This window comes from Sphaeramia orbicularis, chromosome 19 (assembly GCF_902148855.1).
Source record: "Sphaeramia orbicularis chromosome 19, fSphaOr1.1, whole genome shotgun sequence".
NCBI classification, from domain to species: Eukaryota; Metazoa; Chordata; class Actinopteri; order Kurtiformes; family Apogonidae; genus Sphaeramia; species Sphaeramia orbicularis.
In genome coordinates this window covers 21,131,590-21,152,570 of record NC_043975.1, presented here as the reverse complement: position 1 = coordinate 21,152,570, position 20,981 = coordinate 21,131,590, and the positions used below count along the sequence as shown (strand labels likewise).

Genomic DNA, 20,981 nt, shown 5'->3' with positions numbered 1-20,981 from the left:
TTGCACTCTCCGAGTGCTTTTCTTGTTTGATTTTTGTATTTACTGCCAAAATAACCTCTATGTTCATTTACTATAATTTGACAAAAGTGCTATTAAACCTTTTATGGTTAGATTGAGGTGGTAAAACCACCTTGTTAGGGTTAAAAATAAATGCTGGGTTTGGAGTGGAGAAAAGTACAATCTGACAATGCATTTAATTATATCTAAACTCAAGCCGAAGCACTTTCATTGCCTCATTGTAAACACCAACATGAATCAGAATGCAAACTTCAGTCTCTTGTGGCAATGTTAAATTATGTTGAGATTATATCCATCTGTGATTTGCAGAAAAATATATTGTCAACATTTCATTCAGGCGTCTACGTTGGCTGAAAACTAAAGATGTGAAGCTTTAAAACACCTATTTCCTTCTGCAAGAAAAGCAGCGAACAGCAAAGATTGTCGAGAGAGAAACCACACATGCATGTTCATCCAAAAAGGCTCTTTAATTGATCTAAGTGATTAATTACAGGGTGAGGGAACCAGGTAATATAGATACTAGAATAGCTTTCAATTACCTCATTTAAATTTGATCATTAAACAGTTAGAGGGGATGGGGAAAAGAGGGATAATGAAGGAATATAAAAGAGTGGAAAAGAGAAAGTGATGAAAATCTTAATATAGGCCAACTGATAGTTAATACAGTAAAAACAAATATTCCAGTAAATTAGCAACAGCTTTACAAAAAGAAATTTAGAATGTGCCAGAGTGTGTGATTAGAAAATTGTAAGTAAGAGTAACTATAAATTCCTATCATAATATAGAATACATGAATATGACACAGACCAGCCTCAAATAACACATTTCTCTATATTGATATATTTAATAATACATAATTTATTTATTGTGAGGCCCTGTGTGATGTTGTGCTGTACTGCGGCCTCATACTGAGACCCAGTGAGGAACAGGAGTCCATGGTTTAAGACACCTAGTGCTGGTCGAAGCTGTCCCGATACTTTTCCATCATACAGATCGTGTTCATTTGGACTGCTTTCACAAAGCCCAATTCATCACTAAATGAAAACATGAAGGGTTTAGCTCCAAAACATTATAAATATTTAAAGAAGTTACCTGAAATGCATTACCAGATGTCTCAAAATGATTATTTAATCATTAAAAACAGCTGTTGAGTGTCTGGAGTCAAAATGTTTGTATTACTTTCATTTTGGCGTTAAACTCTTCACGTGTACATTGCAGATGTCTTCATTAATCTTGCTACAGTTGCTGCTTGTTTTTGGTGGCTGTATTTAAAGAGTCAATCCCTTCTTAATCCTTTATTTCTTTACAGCTGTAAACACTTCATCTACTTAACATCAACCAAGAAAGGTCCCCACCAATCCACGATAAAATATACACAACACATACAGCATGAAATCTGGTTACAATTTAACCATGCGCCAACAACGTGGACTGTTGTAGTGCACATTAAAGCACAGAAAACACACAAGCATTGTCGTAGGAAAGTAGCAAGATTAAAACCTGCCAGCTCCATCAAGCTTTCTTGAGGATAAATTGGTAACAGTGCAGTCTTATCATCTCACTGTACTGTTCGAGTACATCAAATCTGCTCTTAACAACTGTAAAATGTGTCAGTGTAAACCCAAACTGCTATCTTTGACTGCACACTGTCACATAGCAAATAAACTTCAAGTTTAAGCTTCCCCCTGGTACTTTAAACAAACCACTAACAATCCTCCACAGTGGTATTTGAAGTCCTGTGTAGTGTACCTCCAGTATGACTCCTTCATATGGTGGACCTCAGACCTCAGACTCCAGACTGGAGACCCGTCTCCATGGACGAAGCATGCAAGGACTCCCTGCTGGCTGGCCCCCTGCTCCCTGTGCTAACTTGGCCTCCGATCCAGTACGAGACCCCTGATAAACTCCATAGGCCCCGTACACGCTATCCTGGTACAGCAGTGCCCGCTGACCTCCACACTGACCACCACCACAGGCCAGCAGCTGGCACATAGGGTTGGCGCTTGGGTGGCTACAGGAGGTCTGGCTGTGGTGCTGCAGGTCCAGGGGGCCATGGTAAAGCGGCAGCCCAGGGTATGAGTTCAGGTAGTGGGCGTATTGTCTGCTGAGCAAACTGGTTGCTCTGCGCACCATTCCCCGCCCTAAACCACTCCCATGGCGCACTGCTTCGCCGTATGTCGGCAAGTGGGCGGAGTGGGAGTACCGCAGCCTCTGGCCCTTGCGCCCATTGGGCTTTCTCTGGTCCTCCCTTATGTGGAGGTAGGTCTGGTTCCGTGGGAGGCACAGGTTGTTTCGAAGGTGGGAGGGGTTGTAGGCCTTCGCAGCTGTGGTCGGTGTAAGAATGCATGGGAACAGGTCTGGTAGCGTGGAAGGTGACTGACTAGAAACAGAAAGAGATGACTGGGATTCATCCATCTGATTGATTTGCTCACTGCCCCAAGTGGCTTTAAGGAAGGAGGGGCGGCGGTTCCTGCGTCTCCCCCTGATAACAAGGTCCTCTGGGGGCCAGGAGCTGTAGTTATCCATCCGAGGACAGAGCACCTCCCTTTGGTAGATGTTCTCAACACTAGGGGCTGAGACATGGTTGTCCTGGAGGTGGTTGCTTTTGAGCTCACTTAGACAAACTGGAGCTTGGTCACTCTTTTCCTGGTCCCTGTGTTTTCTTCGCTCTACATCCCCATCCTCACACTGGAAACTCTTGGACCTCCTTTTCCGCCTTGAAAAGTCTTGAGCATGCTGATTTTGAGCAGATGTGACGGGGTGAGATGTGTAGATATCAGGCAGTTGGAGATCATTGTAAGGGATGAAAGGTGAGTGAGAATGACTGTCTACGTAAACCCTTCCAGTGGTCTGGTAATGATGGGGGTGCTGATGAGGGAGCGGCTCACTGACAGCAAGATGGGGGCTGCTGAGGCTGGACACAGGAAGTGGCCGGTCGTACAGACAGGACGCAGAGCGGGTTGGGAGGGTGTAACGCAGAGGTGTGGGTCTGGTCATACCTCTCTGTTGTTTTAGTGTAACAGCTGCCAGTGGTGGGGTGAGGGAGCGCTGGGGAAGAGACGAGTGATTCTCTGTTACATAGGCGAATCCTCCCGGTACCGCCTCTGTGGCGACCTGCGGTACACGAACGGGCAAGCTGCTGCCATGACGACTCAACTGTTCAATGGTCTTGGTAGCGTTGTCAAGGGAGCATTCAACATTAGCAGTAGAGACCAAGTCCTTGGCAGTGCGAAGCATCTTCAGCATGTTTGCTTGAGCATAGTTGGAGGTCAGGTCAGGTTTGGCCAAGCCGGATGAACGGCCAGCATCTTCCACACCATTGAAACAACTGTAAATACCCTGAGAGATGAAAGAACAGAGAGAGAACAGAAGGGATGAGGAGAAATGTAATAACAAAGACAAGGGATAGAGAAGTGTACAGCATGAATTAACTCCTTATGTTTAATAAAATATTAAATAATAAAGAGAAGCTTTCACAGCTAGCTTATTTGGTCAAAACGTTTTAGTTTCATCCAAACCAAAACTGGAAGCGTGACACCTCAGCTCAACTATGATCTCATAAAACAACTGGCTCGACAAAAAGAGACGATCTCACTCCAGATTCAGCTGAACCTTGAAAACACTAATTTAAATTAATTATAAGATATTAACTTAGTAGAAAATCTACATTGTGACAGGTTGTTTTGACTCTCATAGGTGTTAGACAGGTAGGGAGAAAAAATATGCAATTGACTGTAATTACTTTTGCCATTAACACTTTGTCAAACAAGACTCCTATATACAGTGGCTAATGAAAGATGCTTGGAAAAATGGCTTAACTTTACTATAGTACTATGAACTGTTGTCAGGTCATCTGTCTTTACATTTAGTTGTGCAAGGGAATAATGTGCTACAATGGCACACCAGAGGAGCAAGGCAGAAATGCCCTTATAGATATTTAACAAAATAATAAAAGAGACTTTGCTTGAAGATGGTGCTGCTGGTAGTAAAGCCATAATTATGTTTTGTTGAAAGTGTAGTGAATGTGCCCAATTCATTTTTCTTCATTCATATAGAAAAGACTACTCAAACACCAGCACAACAACATTAGATCCACAACTATCTGAAAACTATTCAAAGTATAGAGAGACAGATGATGATGTCAGGATGTATGTAGATATGCCTTTCAAATTTCTTTAGTGCACTATCAATCAATCAGATTTGATTTATATAACGTCACATCAAAACAAAAGTTATCTCATGACACTTTACAATTAGCACTGGTCTAAACCAGACTCTTAAGCAAAAGTAACATTACAAGGTTTAACTAAAAGTAACTGGTTCAAATCCATTCAATTTAACAAAAACACGAGCCTTGGTCTGGACTTTCAGGTGTGACAATCAAATCAACAGTAAACTAAACAAATAAACAGTAAACCCAAACTATTTAACTTAACTGAACCTAGTGGGCCTAAAGCTAAAACAACAGATATAATTTTAAGAAGAATTTGTGCATCTCAAAGCGCGTTTCCACCACCTAACTGACAAAAACACCTCTGGCAGTGAAATAAAAAACTGATTCTGTTAATATCTCATTTCATGACTGAGGCAAGACTTAGTCACAAATTCATTATGCATTCTCCCGGGACTCAAAGAAAAACAGTTTAAGAGAGGATTGCCCCAATAAACACACACGGACACACACATATCCAAAGTCCCCTGCAGAACAACTCGTCTCTAACCGCACGGACAAACACGGAGCCAAATCCCAGGACTGCTCTATGCGTACAGTTGGCTGAGAGATCCTAAAAGAGCCAAATTTAATTTGGCCCTTGGGGCCGCCCCATACGGATTAATGATCAGATAGTCATTTAGCCGTTAATCTGATAAAACCCAGATCCAGGCACAATGGTGTAATTACACAGCTGAGGAGCAAAGAGGATGGAGTCCATAGACATTTCCCCGTCTGTAACTTTAGCCAGAGCTTTTCCTTTCAATCACCGCATTCCCAAACAACTGCATCAACAAACTGGGATTTACATTGGTTAATTGAAGTCAATTAGCAATGAAAGCTGAATGCTGAATAAACACCAAAATTAAAGTTCTTTATTTCTGCTGATCACTTCTTTCTACCTCCATCATTAATAATAATTCAGTACTTCTTAAATCTAATATTCCTACTACACCCTTGAATGCTACCATACAATTACATGCAAATTAATATCCATTTGCACTAATTCATAATAGTTTAAAAGCTACTTCACTTAAAGCAGTTTATTGAATGAAAAAGCACCAAACAAATCATTTACAGTTAAAATAATCATCCTTTTAATCACTCAGCCAGGCTGTTACTCAACAATTAACAGGCAATCAGTTAGAAACAAATAGTAAATGCAATTTCTCTCATTACTCAATAGTAAAACCAACCCTGGAACCATCAACAACACACAATAATTTAAACAAGTAATGTTCCTGCAAACCTACCCTACTAATGCCCAACAGGAAGTCGAGTTTGTGCGACTTGTGGAGAGAATGTCGTAGTTTCCAGTAGAGCAAGTGCTCCCACGCAAACACCAGCAGGCTGAGGCCCATGGCCACGAGCAGCATGTAAAAAACTCCTGCCATGTTGTCGATGTCCAGCTTGCTGCTCATCACCTCATTCTTCTCGTTCTGGCAGATCCCAGACAACCACACCGTCTCCAAGCGCTGGGTGTCTCCTGGGAGGACAGATCAAACAAAAGAAAAGATTTAGAAAGTAAAAGAAAATATAAAGGAGAAAGCAAGAGGAAATAAGACAATTCTGCATTACCATTTTTTTTTTTTTTTAATTTTTTGTTTGTTTTCTTTGACACTTCTGTTGTTGCTTGTTAGTTCTGTCTTTTTTTCCCCAGTACATGAAGTTAGAGAGCTGATGTTCAGCCCGGAATTCAGGCTGTTTGATAAATCCGACATTTCATTTTTTTATGCACAATTTCCTAACTGTAGATAATACGACAAGTTAAGAGAAACCGAGATAAAGTCATCACATTTAATATTCAATTGACTGTCTAATGTCTCATAGACATAAAAAGATGCTTTGTAGTGTCCCTTGTGATACTCAGCCAGACTTGAGCAGCCCTGAGGTTCACTTCTACTTCAGCTTTGTTTTGGGAAATGGAAAGACTTGTCAAGACCTGATTTACCTGATTTTCACAATTTGGCCATAAAATAATCCAATGTTACTTCTGGGAATATTATTATTCTACTGCACTGCTCTAAAACAAAGGTATTATGTATATATTTATTAATGCCTTTCCATGGCTTAAATTGACTCGAACAAGTAGCTTGGTGTTATAGTGATATCATGGTAAGTACAGTCAAGTACTGAATTACACAATGACACAGAGCTAGTCTGACTAATAGTCTAATTTTAAGACCAGTTCAGAGTAAAGATGAAACCTTTTCAGCTTATTACCTCTGCCAGGAGGTATTGTGATCGCTTTGCTTTGTGTGTATGCGTGCGTGTTTGTTTGTTAGCAAGATAACTCAAAAAGTTATGGATGGATTTTCATGAAATTTTCAGGAAATGTTGAAACTGGCACAAGGAAGAAATTATTAAATTTTGGTGGTGATTGGGGGGAGCATGGGGGCCCATGGGGGCCCACTGATCTGCCTTGGCGGAGGTCTGCGCTCTCCGAGTGCTTTTCTTGTGTCAGTGGTTGAGTTTGTCAAATGGGCATAAGATAGTTGTAGAATACTGCACATATAGTGTGTGTTTTCTTCAGTTTTTATGTGTTCACCTGTTACCACAAAGAACAGTGTTATCATGAGCTGTTTCCCAGTAGATCACGTCTCAACATTCTATGATTTTTCTTATCAGATGTGACACCAACTCCTCTAAACTACAGAACTGCTCTGGGAATTGTTTCTACAGTTCAGTAAATATTAGACATGCAGGTGCAGTAAAAGGAAATAAGTCACTATCATTGTCCTCATTCATATTTAAAACAGTAAAAAAGCCAGTTAGAGACATAGAGCGTACAAATGTTGCCGCTATTGAAACAATGCAATGTGTCGTCTTTGTGCATTTATCTGATAACAGGTTTGAAAACACTGCAGAGAGTTCCATATGCTATCTAGTTTGTGTTATGTGTTGTTCTTTTTTATGCTATTCTTTCCTCTGTCCTCTGTCCCCTAACCTCAGCCAGGCAAGGCAGCTGGCGCCCCCCCCACCCCCCCGGAGCCCGGTTCTGTCTGAAATGTTTCCTCCTGTAAAATAAGTTTTTCCTCCTCACTGTCACCTTGGGCTTGCTCCTGCAGGATTTGTTGAGTTTACTCTCCGTATAATCTTCTTAATGCCTTGATCTGAATTTGTGAAGTGCCTTGAGATAATACTGTATTATGATTGGTGCTGTATAAATAAAACTGAACTGAATTGAATCAAAATGCAAGTAGTTTCAAGTTGCAGATTGTCTTGTTCTGGATCTTTGATCGAAAACAGGCTTTAATGCTACGGGTCACTTGGAATCTCAATGGAACTTGAGCAATGTGGTAGAAAATATGACCATGATATTTTTCCTTATTGATCTGGTTTGTTTTTATTTTGTTTTTAATTGTACAGCTGTTTTATGTCTTTTTAATCTATTCTTGTATTTTATTCTTTTATTTATCTTTTTTATTCTTCTGTACAACACTGTTTTAATTGTACAGTTCTTCTTTAATCTATCTTCAAATATAAAAAAACATCTGCCAAATGGATAAATGCGAATACAAATGATCAATATCAATATTTACCACAATATGTAATTGTATAATGTTGCCAGTTTGGATCATTGTTCTCATAATCTGGCTAAAGACTGAGCAAAATGCATGTTTGTTTGTTTGTTGCTGGGTTTGGTGCAATCATTTACCCTCCAACTACTAGATAACCTTCTGAGGTTTACTCACAACATGGAAAATCTACTCCTTTGGAGATTCTCAGGTGTAATATTTATTTCCACGGTGCAATAGGCTGGCAGATCTATCCACATTGAGCAAAATTATGGAAGCTTATCACTGTTGCTGACATAAATTTTATGACAGTCCCCTTTTGAGATGGTTTTATTGCCCAGTTGTAGTTCCAGGTATCCACAACTTTTGAGGGTTCATATGGTGGCAAAGGGCTAAAGAAGTCTCATCCTATTCACCCAGTAAATACGAGAATACGATTAACTTAAAGCACCTTCATTTTAGTACTAATTCCAACTTGTTAAAGTGCTTAAGATGTTTCAACCATTTATGAAGGAGCTCTAGATGCATTGTTGCTGGGCTGTAGTCCTTTGAATCACTTCCATCATTATCAATACACTCCTTCTCCAGGCTTCAGAACAGGTGGCCACCTCTTGAGCTGCTTTCTACCAGTGGCCTTCAGGGAGCACAGTCCATTTTATCACTCCGTTACCGTATGTTGACCATAAACATACTATTTATTATACTATCAAGAAGAGCTCAGGCTAACTGTGAGTGTGTGTGGGGGGCTCTTAAGCTCTCAGAGGAGGAAGGATATTAACTCCACACCGGCGGCCGTCATGGTGAGTCTGTTTGTGCGTATGTGTAGGTAGGATGTGTGTGTGTGTGTGTGTGTAATGGAGATAATCATATCCCTAACACTCCCTGCTGTTCTGCAGGATATTAACTCTTCCCTGTAAGCCTTCTTCCCTGCTGATACAGCACACACTGAACTGGATTGACTCCAATTCCACGGTTCACATACAGCATGCAATGTGAGTGTGCAAGGAAGAAATAAACTCAAACAGATAAAACAGAGGAGTGCATGAGTGCAGGGAAGGATTGTTCATCACTGAATGTTCTTACCATCTCCGAGGAACTGCAGCAGAGCCAGGTCTATGGGTCGTTTCCACCGGGAGTCCTTCTGCAGAGCAATACCATATCCTGTAGTAGCGAAAACTTTTCCACTTCCAATGGTCACCAGCTTGCAGCCCTCATCTTTCCCAGCCATGTAGTTCAAAACAGCAGCATCGTAGATGAAGGCATCTAGTTTCCTGTATCCAAATGAACCCTTGTCTCAGTATCTGATTTCTCAAAGCATACATGATATTTTACATTTTTTAAGAAATCGCTTTTCATCAAAATAACGTGGAAGGATCAGGGGTTAGAACTCTTACTTGCACCCCAGACATGTAAAAAATAATTGTATCCACTTGACAAAGTTTGCTTTTTTTTCTTGCAAATATACATAGAGTACTGTGCAAAGGTCCAAGGCCAGCATTAGGTTTGTTAGTTTAATTAAGTTATATTGACCACACATGCATTTCTCAGTCTTTTTACTAAGATACAATCTGCATAAATGGGAAGTATATAGTAGTAAAAACAAAGGTTTCAGGGGAAAAAAACAGGTTCTATAACCCAAATAGATAGTATTTAGAGTGATTTCCATTAGCACTTAACATGTCTTAACCCTTTTGTTCTCGCAATTGGACATTTATTGCATGGATTTTCTGATGCTTTATATCAGGTTTAATTCAACGCATGTCAGATGTTTCTAACTGTGCTGCTCTTGTCATGGGGTCAAGGGTTGCACTAAACAGGAACTTTAACCCTTTTTGTGTGTCTTTTAAGGCTGTGTACATATTTCCTTGATTTTCTTGTTGTACTTGAGGAAAAGAGAATAAGAAATAAATATGTTTGTTCATTTCACCCTGCAAAAACAAAGCTAAAAGTCACCAAAGAGTTGTGCACAGTACTGTAGATGTTCGCACATTCTAATTACTTGTATGTACGGTGGCCCTAAGGGTCAAAAAGCAAGAAAATGTTCTTGGTTACAGCAGGGCAATACTTTTCTTCTGTGACTGAACAGAACCCAGACAGAAACAGGATGGGGCACTGAACTGCCACTAAGGACTGCAAAAAAAATAGGTCTTGTTCCACTCTTCCCTTTATCTAAAATGTCATTGCGTTTGGTGTAAATGTTTTGTTTTGTGAAATTTGTTTTCTGAAATGTCATGTCTTGTTAGATGTTGTATTTGCTGTGATGTCTTGTCTTGTTTCCAACATGTTGTGTTTTCTGAAATGTCATTCTGTTTTGACCCTCTGCTCTACCTTATGTAGGGCCTCTAATTCATGTTGACTCAAAAGGTAAACTAAACAGTTTATTCTGTGCAATCCACACCTCCAACTGCTAAATGGAACTTTTGAGAAAATGCTGTTTTCAGCAGTGAGAGTGAAACATGAAGGGTCAGGATATTCAGGATGTTCATTGTTCACAGTGGAAATAAAAAGCTGTCTCCCTCTGTATTTGCCTTGAAATTTGACTTGGCAGTTTATTTTTGAGTTTTATTACTTTATATATAAATACAGTAAGTGGTTCTTAAAGTGTTTTTAACAATGACTTGGTTCTTTCATGCCTTTGACAGCACTTTACTATTAAAATTAAGCTGCACGAGACACAATATTTTCATCTATAAATACACCCATCACTTTGGCCTAATTTTCAAATCAGTGCTTCAACAAAAGGAGCATCAAATGTGCTGTTTTACAAAATGTAGGATTATTATCCCATTCTCAGCTTATGTTCTTGATGAGATGAAGAGCAGTCAAATGTAATGGGTTGAATATGACAAAATAAAAGTGAAACTTTACCCGTTTTTCAGGCTTTCGAGAGCTTCCTCCACCCCCTTCTGGTTGTATTTCATCATATGTGTATGCATGTCGGGGTAGTTGCTGCGGATGTTTCTCTCTGTGCTCCCATTGGGGACCGTCCCAAAGCGGAAAGGAGGGTAATGCTCTTGTGGTTTCTGAAACTGTAGGGAGAAGAGACAGGATGGCAGGAAGGGGACAAGAGACAAGGGACATGAGAGAAGAAAGACAGAAGGATATTACAACGAGGTAAGAGGAAGGAAAAGCAAAGACAAAGAAAAAAGTAGTGCAGAAAAATGAGAGAAGAGAAGGAGACTGAAGGGAGTGAGAGCAGAATAAGGGAAGACATGAGATAGAAGGGGAGGATAAAAACAAGAAAACAAGGATTGTAAAGATGAAGGAGGAGGGATGAATGGTAACGAAAAGGGGAGGAAAATATAGATTCAAGATAAACAACAGTGATATAACCACAGAGAGATGGGTGAAAATGGACATGAGAGAGATAGGAAAAGCAAGAAAATGGAGAATCATAAACAAAAAGGGAGTGAAAGATGAAAGGACATGAGAGACAAACAAAACTGCACAAATATTTGCAGTAAAAGGGAGAAAGTGAAGAAATTGCAAAAGCTAAAGAGGATAAAGGGCTACTAGTTAGATTAGATCTATTTTAGATTCAATCAATTTCTTTTTCCTATTTAATATAATCAGTGGATAAACTTAATGCTGCATGAACGGACCATTGCACTCACCTCAGTTGGATTAAATTGGACATCAGTCCACACCTATCTGTTTGAATCATTTCTCTACCCAGGGATGATCCTAATCCAGTTCAATCGGCGCCCGATCGAAGTTCACATTTCATAAGATGACGCATTAAGCTGAATAAAACTGGAGTACGTCTGTTAGAGCTCAATTAGACTGTAAACAGGAAAGATCTATTCATCTTGGTTACGGCATTGACCTTTTGAGCCGAGCGCAAATGAATGAGCCAATCAAAGTGTAAGTGTGTGAGTGGGTGTGTATGTGTGATGGTGCCGTTGCTCTGCAGCTGAGCAACATAAAAGTATTGGGATCCAGTTTTTAGCTGCTATTCAGATGTTTTATAATCAGCTGTTTAAACAAAAGCGCACATCACTAACAGATGCTTAGAAATAAAAGAATAGCAGCTGCTAGTCTATATTTTTAATGTCTTCTCAAAAGAGTGTCATGAAAAGGTCAAACTGAAGTGTTAGCAGATCAACCTAGCAAATATTTTGTAAAGATTGTCATAATGACCTTCAAAAACTGTCAAAAAATAATAACGATACAATTAAAGATAAAGTATGTGGGATTCAGGGGGCTCTTTTCATTCAACACCTGAAAATAACCATATCTAAAGGGACTAGGTTGTCTTTCATGGACATGTTTGTTCATTTGAACAAAAAAAAAACAACAAAGAGTGAACCAAACACAGACTCTAGTGAGGTCACTTTACATCTTTAACATGTTCAATGACCGTCATAGGTTCTGCTGCAAGCCTGGAAGGAGGAGATAACATAAGAGGTGTTCATCTGGTTTCAGTCTCTAACCTCACTGGAAAAAATCTAAATCTTACCATTTGTATTTTTCTCATTTCTAGTCAAAATATCTCATCACACTTAAAATAAGACATAATCACCTAAAGAGTAACTTTAATTAAGCAAAACAATCTCGAATTAAGCAAAACATCTGCCTATGGAACAAGTGAAAATTATCTTGGTGAGATTTCTTGAAATAAGATTTTCAAGATCTGTTGTCTAAAAATAAGTTCTTATATCTCACTGAAAAGTTACTCTTTAGGTGATTATGTCTTATTTGAAGTGTGATGAGACATTTTGACTAGAAATGAGAAAAATACACTTGGTATGATTTTGATTTTTGCAGTGCTCACTTTTAGATGCCACTAAAACCAAATAGATGCATCTTTAAATCACTTTAATTTCCACAAATCTTCATCAAATCATTCAGAATCAGGTTGTAGAAGGCTGTGAGTCAGGACTAAAACAGACACTGTAACTTGGAGAAGTTAAATAGGTTGAACATATAATAGTGTTTAATAGAGAGACGAAGAAAAAAATGTATTAGCCAACAATGAGAGTAGTTTTTGTTCCTCTGAGTTCTCATTTATACAAATAATGTTTGTCACTTTAAAACAAATTTTACAAGTGCAAAAAGTCTCAATTTGTTGTAAAACACTTTATCCTCCTGAGACCCAGCAATGCATTTCCGTCTTCTGTCGCAGACAAGAGTTTCACAGCTTTACTTAGTAAAAAAATCCTGTCCACTGCAAAGGACATTCCATAAAAAATAAAAAAAAAAAAAAGTAAAAATTGTATCTGAAAAAATGTTGCATCACACTTTTTCCAGTTAAGACAAATGTTTAATGTAAAAAAAACCCAAACATTTACTTCCTGGGTCTCAGGAGGTTTAGTATCAGACTGTGAAACTGTGAGACTGAGTTCTGAATCAGTAAATATGGCTCTACAGCTTCAACATGACCTACCCTGAAGTGGTTTTGTCTTTGTTTAATACGGTTTCACCGAACTCTCAAAGAATGAGGTTAAATATGCTGAAGTGACAACCATTTTTGTGTTGGTCACATGCAACAACAGATGCAGTCCACTAAGCCATATCACAAAAATATAGATGTTACTGCACTGTCTTTACCATAAACTGAGCCTCTCTTGATTTGTAAAATCATATTCTAAATAGATAAATATAATATGTGTAAATGACTGTACAATTCAAATTAGATTAAAACATTATTTGTCCATTGAGTGTAATGCAATTTTGTTCTGGGTTAAAGTCCCAAGCAGCACAGCAGAAGGGGCAGGACTTCACCTCTATATTGTACTAGGCTTCAACTAAAACAAAGAGGAAAAGCTTATAATGGTCATCAGGTTCTTTTCCACTGCAGAAACTTTTGCAGGAACTTTGATCATTATCCTGAACTTTGAAAAACCCTGGTGCATTTCCATCTAAATTACCAGGGTAAAAATCTTTCCCTCACCACCAGACTTTCCTCGATGAAATTCCTGGTAGGGAGGTAGTACTTTTCAGATTACCTGAATTCTTGAGGGGCGGAGCTGTGTGCTGGAGAACGCTAATTGGTGGACTACACTCACAGACATTCGTAATTCCGTTCACCTGCCACTAAGCCGCAGTAAACTTTGTTTTGTTTATTTCATTTCCACAAGGTTCGTCTTTTGATGATTCGGGAAATGGACCAAAAGCAAAGCTACAACAAGTGGACGAACGACAAGGTCCAGGCTCCTTTGAGCGTATTTGCGGAGGAGGAAATTCAGCAGGACTTTGAATTGCAGACACGAAACAATCAAGTTTCGAGTAAAATTAGGCAACAAGCTGGTGGAGCTAAATATAAGACACACATCTAAAGAAATACAAGAAAACTGACTGTCCTGTCCAATGCAAAAACATTTCAATGGAAAAAAAAGTGCCATTCTTTTCCTGCTGCTTGTTTCCACCATCTAAAAGCACTACTCAGCCTTTTCACAAACCAAAAAAAAGTCTCTCACAAAATAAAATAAAAACAAGCCTTGCCTTAAAGTGGTCAGTCTTTTTCTGTTCTGTCTCCACTTATGTTTTTATAACATGCCTCTGCCTTGGTGTCAGCCTCAAATTTTATTTCTACTCACATAAGACAAGGTGAGAACTGGCCACAGCAGCAGTAGAGATGACAGACATGCTTGAGAAAACACTTTACACAAAAGAATCGATCCACCTGTACAAATAAATGTATTGGTCACTAATAATTATTTGTGAATAAACCAGATTTTACACATGCAAATATGTTAGAAGTAATGCATCCTGATTTCATCCCAAATTATATCCTGTGCACACTGAATTGGGGCACCTGCATCTTTAATTTTATGCTGGTGCACCAATGTAAATCGATGACTCTTACCATCTGTGGTACAGTGGCAGTAGGACCAGGTTCTCCAGTCAGAGCTGAATACTGTAGAATACTGTATGTAAATGAGGCTTCAGGTATAAACTGGGAATCAGGGCAGCAGCAGATGACAGCAACCAAGAAATTCAGGGTAATTAAATTAATAAATAAAATAGAGTCCCCATCTTTTCTAAACTTAATGTGAATTCAGCCACAATTTCAGCCTGTGACCTTAAACCTGCCTAATCCACTGTCATGTCAGACCTCTGCATCCAGGGCCAGCTGAGGGCGGCTTCTGCAGGATCATTTATATTACTTGAGAGCGCCGAGGGACATAATGCATCTGCATAAAGTTAATATAGTCAGTTAATGCAACCGTAGATCACTGAGGTAGCTCTGCTGATCCCTGCCTGGGAGTTGTTTTCGCTATCTGTGAAGAATGAAATGCTTTCTTGTAAAGCTCCTCTGAGGCCCTGTTTCCAGGTTGAGTGTGTATGTGTGTGTCTCTGTGCACACATACATTTAAGAGAATATGTGTGGGTGTTGTTTGCTTCCGTGGCCTCGCAGTTTTTTTTAATCATTTGACATTTGCCGATCTTGTTTTAACGGTGCGGGCGAGACGGGAAAAGGAGAAAGCACAGGGGGAATATTGATGGACAGAGTGAAGTAGTGACAGGACAAGCCGAGACTCAGACACCATCTGTATTGACAGAAGGCAGTAATTGATTAGTTATTCATGCTACTGGGCTCCCCACTGATAGGAAAAGGACAAAGACATTCACAACAAAGTCCTTTTACTTGAATTCATCTTAAAGGCTTTTTGTTTTCGTCAGTTTATGGTATATTAGTCAATGCTCAGTGATGAACACAGGGAAGCAGAAATGGATTCAGACGCAAATGTATGCTCTCATATCTCACTTCTACACAAAACAGCCGGTCTTCTGCATGTCTGAATGGACTGTCAATAAGAGCTTCCACTCATAACTCAAAGGTTGTAACTCAAAGTATATCCGCTTCTTTCAGACTCTTACCTTCTTGTCAGAGAGGCCAGACACAGTATCAATGTACTGCTCCTGGATCATGAAGGCAGCCAGGTTGGCAGTGTAAGAGGCCAAGAAGATGACGGCAAAGAAGGCCCAGACCAGAACCATGATCTTACTGGTTGTTCCTTTAGGGTTTTCAATGGGGACTGAGTTGTTGAAGACGATGCCCCACAGAAGCCACACTGACTTCCCGATGGTGAATGTGGGACCACCAGGAGCTGAGAAACAGAGAGAGGAGAGTCTTACAACTGGTTTAAGTTTCACCAAGATGGTGTTAATCCTTTAGCAGTCTCTCCAGCGCTGCATTTTACACTTCACAACAAAAAATTACTGTAACTCCTGAAATGTTTGCGCTATCCACAAAATTCAAATGACATCGGAAAGCTGAGATGTTGAGCTTTCTGACACTTTAAAACACTTTACGGCTTTACAAGTAGAAAGGAACTGTTTCAGAGACTTCCACACACTGGAAATAATAAAAAATATGAAGCCGTAATATGGATACTGAATGTTCAAGACCAAAAGGCATGTTTGAGCAGATGTAAAATAGTTAACAGTTTATTTTTGCAACCTCAAAAAGTTTCATTATGGATATTTACAGTTGTTTCTGATAATAAATATGCTAAAAACTTCATGACCGCTTTTTTCTTTTTTACTAAAACACACTGTTTTACGGATTTAATATTAATAATAATGATAATTAGTGGCCTGATATTGAAAGTTAAGTTGCAAAATAATTGGCAAAAAGACATTTTCTAACATTTTTATTGCAAAGAAAAGATGAAGACACCTAGGCGGCCCGTTATAATGGGAGACTTAAAAGGGGTAATATTAAATGCACAGTGTGTAACATCTATTTAATGCTGATAAACACTATGTAATTCAGATATAAGCTGTAATTACTAGTTCAATGACAGACAGATAAGACAGTAGTCGAGCTTGAGTGAATTGTGCTAGCGAGAACTAAGCCCTAAATTAGACAACTAACATTATACTCAGATCGTTTCACATCAGTTATGTTGTAAAGCATGAATAAATACAATCACAACTTTGTCCAACCCCCAGGGAGAGTCTGCGAGATGTTTTATAGGTACAAGTGCATTTCCATCCAGTGTATTTCTAATTCACATTTTTGCAGACTATAGCAAACTTCAGATATCTATCATAATTAGAAATAAAAATGCTGGTAAAGTTACAAAAGACATAAGCAAATACATGCATTGGAAACAGATTCAGCTAATATTTGTGTTTTTCTGCACACTAGTAAGGAGGCTGCAATTATTCTTGATTTAATACAAGAAATAAAGCATTATGTGGGATGAAGCCAAACTTCTGTTGAGGCAAACAAGAGATAGACACATCAATAATACATTTTTGTGACCTCAGAAGTAGGATAGTTCACTACATGGCTTGTAACAGCTGTTGCCAAAATAGATCCTTCAAATGTCATAATCAAAAACGCATATATTTTTCCAAATTTTGCCCTTTTGTTTTGAAGGTGGAAATCTGTTCCACTTCATGACTGATTTAGGACAAAGTAAAACATCAGCTGTTGTTTGCTGTGGACATGTTGCATTGTTTTTGCAATGTCAAAAGCAGAAATAATAGAATATCAAGTCTTTTGTGTCTCTCTTTCTTTTTCTGTCATGTCTGAATATGACAACAGTTAGAGTTCAGATCCCACAGGGGAAGAACTTTACAGAGTTTGTGTTGGTTTGTCGTTCATTATTTGTCATTTTATGCTGCATCTCAAATTGCCATGAGCTGCAATGAGGTAGAAATATGAAACTTGGCCCAATATCTGAAAACGATGTGCAAATGCTTCCCAAGAAACATGAGGACAATCAGCCAGATGGTGGCACTGTAATTAAGACCCAAAAATGCAATTTTGAAATGGCCCCGCCCAACATACCTTGAGTCCAACTGACTTGAAATTTGACACACAGGTCCAGCTCAGTGGGCACAACAAAAATGACCGGATAAATCCCACATTTGAGTACCTCAAAACCCATCTGTGGTACACATAATCTTGGGGCAAGTATTAAGCAACTGACTGACTTCATATTTGACATCTACACATTAACACACTTTGAAAACAACCTCTTGAACACAAACACCAGCATATTTTTTAAAGCTAAATTGCAAAATGGGATGAAAAACACCTTTCCAACAGTATATATCATTGCAGGGCTGAAAATGTTACTGCAAATGAGTTCCAAAATCATGCCCGCCACTGACCAAAACATATTAGCAAAGAGGTTCCACAGGTGTAACAGGAAATTGACTGTAACTCATTGACCGATTGTCCAATTATTGTATATTCTTATATATATCTTCAGGGAATTTATGAAAATTGGTCCAGTTTTGACAAAATATAAAAGAAGCTACAACGCATACTTAAAGGACATTATTTACAGAGACCCAAAGTCCCAACTCTTTTGGTTGTGTGCAATAGGACCTTATTTCAGAAAAAAATGGTAAGAGACAAGTAATTGTTTTTTATCCTGTTTGAATTCTGCATTAATTACATGTGTGATATTTATCAGTTCAAAGGAGAATTTTACAAGTCAAGAAAGTTGAAGTTTGTTGTAAAATGGTTTAAGTATCAGACTGTGAAAACATGGAAATATTGAGACTACACACAATCATGGAGGCGAAACTGTTTCTCTTCACGATCGGTTCAGAGTTGATGAATATGTCTGTATATTCAACATGACCAGACATTTACTGATTTTCATCTCTTTTAATAACTTGACACCTCTCAAAAACTGAATTGAAATATGATGCATAACAGTGGTTTTGGTGTTGTAGCTCACTGAGCCATTTTACATGAAACTAGATGTTACTTCAGTATATTTGCCACAAATTGGAAGTTTCTTGGCTCATGACATTAAATTATATTACATTACATTGCATTTAGCAGACACTTTTATCCAAAGCAGCTTACAAAAGAGAGGATCAAATCAAGCACCAGTGCTAAAGTACAATAAGCAAAACATAATCAAGTGCAAGAAAAACTGGGCAAAATGCAATTGTAGCAACAGGAGGACTGAACAAAAAGAAAAAGGGATTTGATTGTTTGTCTAAGAATAAAAATAAAGAAATTAAAAGTTTCTCACCATTGACAACCATTCATATTGTTTCTCTGATATAAGGTCTTTATGGGGCACATCAGATGGTTCTGTATAAACCTCCTCTCGGAGTCTCATTGTCTCATTTTTATCTTTAGCTGCCATTCCATGTTTTTCTTTTAACAGATTTAAACTAACTGAGATGACATTGCTCAGCTTTTGGACAACTGAGCTGCCAAACTAAAAGACTAAGAGGCCAGGATCCATCAAATATGAAATCATCAGAGAAAGCTCAAAGCCTGGGTAAGGAAAAACTACAACAGCCTCTGATTTTGATGAGGAATGGGTTTTTGTTTGGAAGGCTAAAATGTAACAGCATACAATTTGGCATAAAATGGATTGATCATCAGCTTGATGACCTTGTTTTTAATCACTAATACATTATGAACTCGCATAAAGCAAAATATGTCTACTCTTCACTGCGCAAGGATTCATGAGTCATCTCATGCCCTTCTGCAAACTTCCAAACAACAATTTCACAGCCTCAGCTTGTTTCCATCGTTCTCTGCCACCGTCGCTCATGTGCAGCAAAGGAGGGTGCCACCGCCATCAATCACAGTTCGATTAGCCTCGGCGACGAATGCTAATTAAAACAGGAAAATGACCTTTCGGACCTGGAGACGAGGCACGCTCTGTCAGCACCGTATTCTGGGATTGATTAGCCCACTCTCCAAAATCCTGCTGAGGAGCTCTTAATTTGGTGAGATGTTCCGAGAAGTCGTGTGATTTTTCTATGAAATGTTTGGTAGCATGCATATGGAGTTTTGTTTTTTCACAGACTAATTTGATTTCACTGAATTGAAATCTGAGGTTCAGCAGGTAAGGCAGGCAGCCGTGCAGGGCCCCCGGCTCTTAGGAGGGGCCCCAAGTTCTAACAAACTGAAATCCACAGCAATGTCTCAAAATGTGGCAGCAGCAGTGACCGCAACTCCCTGCCCCTGAAACAATGGATGAATTGCAATGACATTTCAGTAGAAAAAATACCTTGTGTCATTCCTGCAGAACAGCATTGATGATCAGTGGCCTTACAATGCAGGTTTAGTTCCCTAAGAATTGCTCAGTTTTAGGAGAAAAAATGCTGGTAATATTGCTTGTATTTATTTATTTATTTATTTATTTATAATGTTCTGCTGTTGTATGTGTGCATGATTTAAGGGGGTTTCAAAAGGATTTAGTGGCAGAAATGGAATACAATTACCATGATTATATTATCAGCCAACTATTGCATAAAAAATAAATGTCTATGTGTTATCTTAGAATGAGCTGGTTATATTTCAAGGTGTGAGTCACCCCATGGTATCCCTTTTTTTGTTTTATGATGGGTGGCATCCAGTATTAATCTACATTACTGTCACCTCCTATGTTTGAGAGTAGACAAATATTAATATGCCCTTATAAAAAGCCCAGCATCTACATGTGTACATTTATTGTTGACTTATAAATGACAGTGTGATGATAGAGTGGCATAAAAAAACTCTCTTTATGAAGGTGTACTATTAATCACAGAACCTCATGTGACCGTGTTTACTGCTGTGTGGTAAAAATGATGGTACTGTTTAGCTAAATGACATTAAATCTGATGCACATACAAAAGAGGCTGTTGACAGAGTTTTGTAAGAGGAAAAGGTGTTTCAAAACAGAAACAGAGGATCAACCCATGCAGGAAAGTTGCCTTAAAACTGAGGTTTATTTTTACACCCTCAATATTTTTGTGGGATAGTTTTAGAGAATCGATTTTCTGACTTCAGAGAAAAGGCCAAATTATTCACGGTACTCAACCCAATGTGCTTTCAGCGCCCTGATGCTGTAGAGGAAATGCCGGAGCTCACATGTTTTTCCACAGTAGACATCTCCAGCCAGAAGTTATGTCAGAGACGAGTTATACTGTTTTTATAGACTGCATTCTGGGTTAGCCATGGATCTTAACATGAAGTTTCCACTGTCTGAGGCTCATTAGCAGCTGTGCGCGTTTGTGCATGTATGAGGTCAAACCCAATGTGTTGTGAAGTGAATGGGACTTTCACATTGACAAAGTGGAAGGCAGGTTTGTCATCATGAAGTTTTGCACTATGGAAGATGCAGAATACACACATCAGGAACACATCTATACTAGGATAAGCAGGAACGACAAACTGGTGAGGGATGAAGAAATCAGAATGTTGCTCACTCCGGGTGTCTAGGCTGTCTACTGTCTGGTGTTAACATACCGCTATGTTTATTTTATGTTTATTTTATTCGCTGTTTGGTCCTGTGCAGCTGTTCCGCCTG

At 38.9% G+C, this 20,981-nt stretch overlaps 1 protein-coding gene and 1 long non-coding RNA gene across 3 annotated transcripts in view; one reads left to right on the top strand and one right to left on the bottom strand.

Annotated features, from left to right (window-relative positions):
- Nucleotides 1–466: 466 nt before the first annotated feature.
- LOC115410465 (glutamate receptor ionotropic, NMDA 2C-like) overlaps nt 467–20,981 on the bottom strand; it is a 72,559-nt gene continuing 52,044 nt past the window's right edge. For both annotated transcript variants that reach the window (XM_030122121.1, XM_030122122.1), the window contains 5 exons: nt 15,571–15,800; nt 10,615–10,775; nt 8,830–9,017; nt 5,482–5,714; nt 467–3,357 (listed from right to left, as the gene is read on the bottom strand). In XM_030122121.1, the coding sequence (XP_029977981.1) occupies nt 1,798–3,357; nt 5,482–5,714; nt 8,830–9,017; nt 10,615–10,775; nt 15,571–15,800 (2,372 nt within the window). In that variant the 3' untranslated portion in view covers nt 467–1,797. The remainder of the gene's footprint in view (nt 3,358–5,481; nt 5,715–8,829; nt 9,018–10,614; nt 10,776–15,570; nt 15,801–20,981) is intronic.
- LOC115410466 (uncharacterized) lies at nt 8,365–10,616 on the top strand. The gene is made up of 3 exons (XR_003934097.1): nt 8,365–8,546; nt 8,643–8,738; nt 8,840–10,616. It is a non-coding gene; the product is annotated as an uncharacterized LOC115410466 (long non-coding RNA).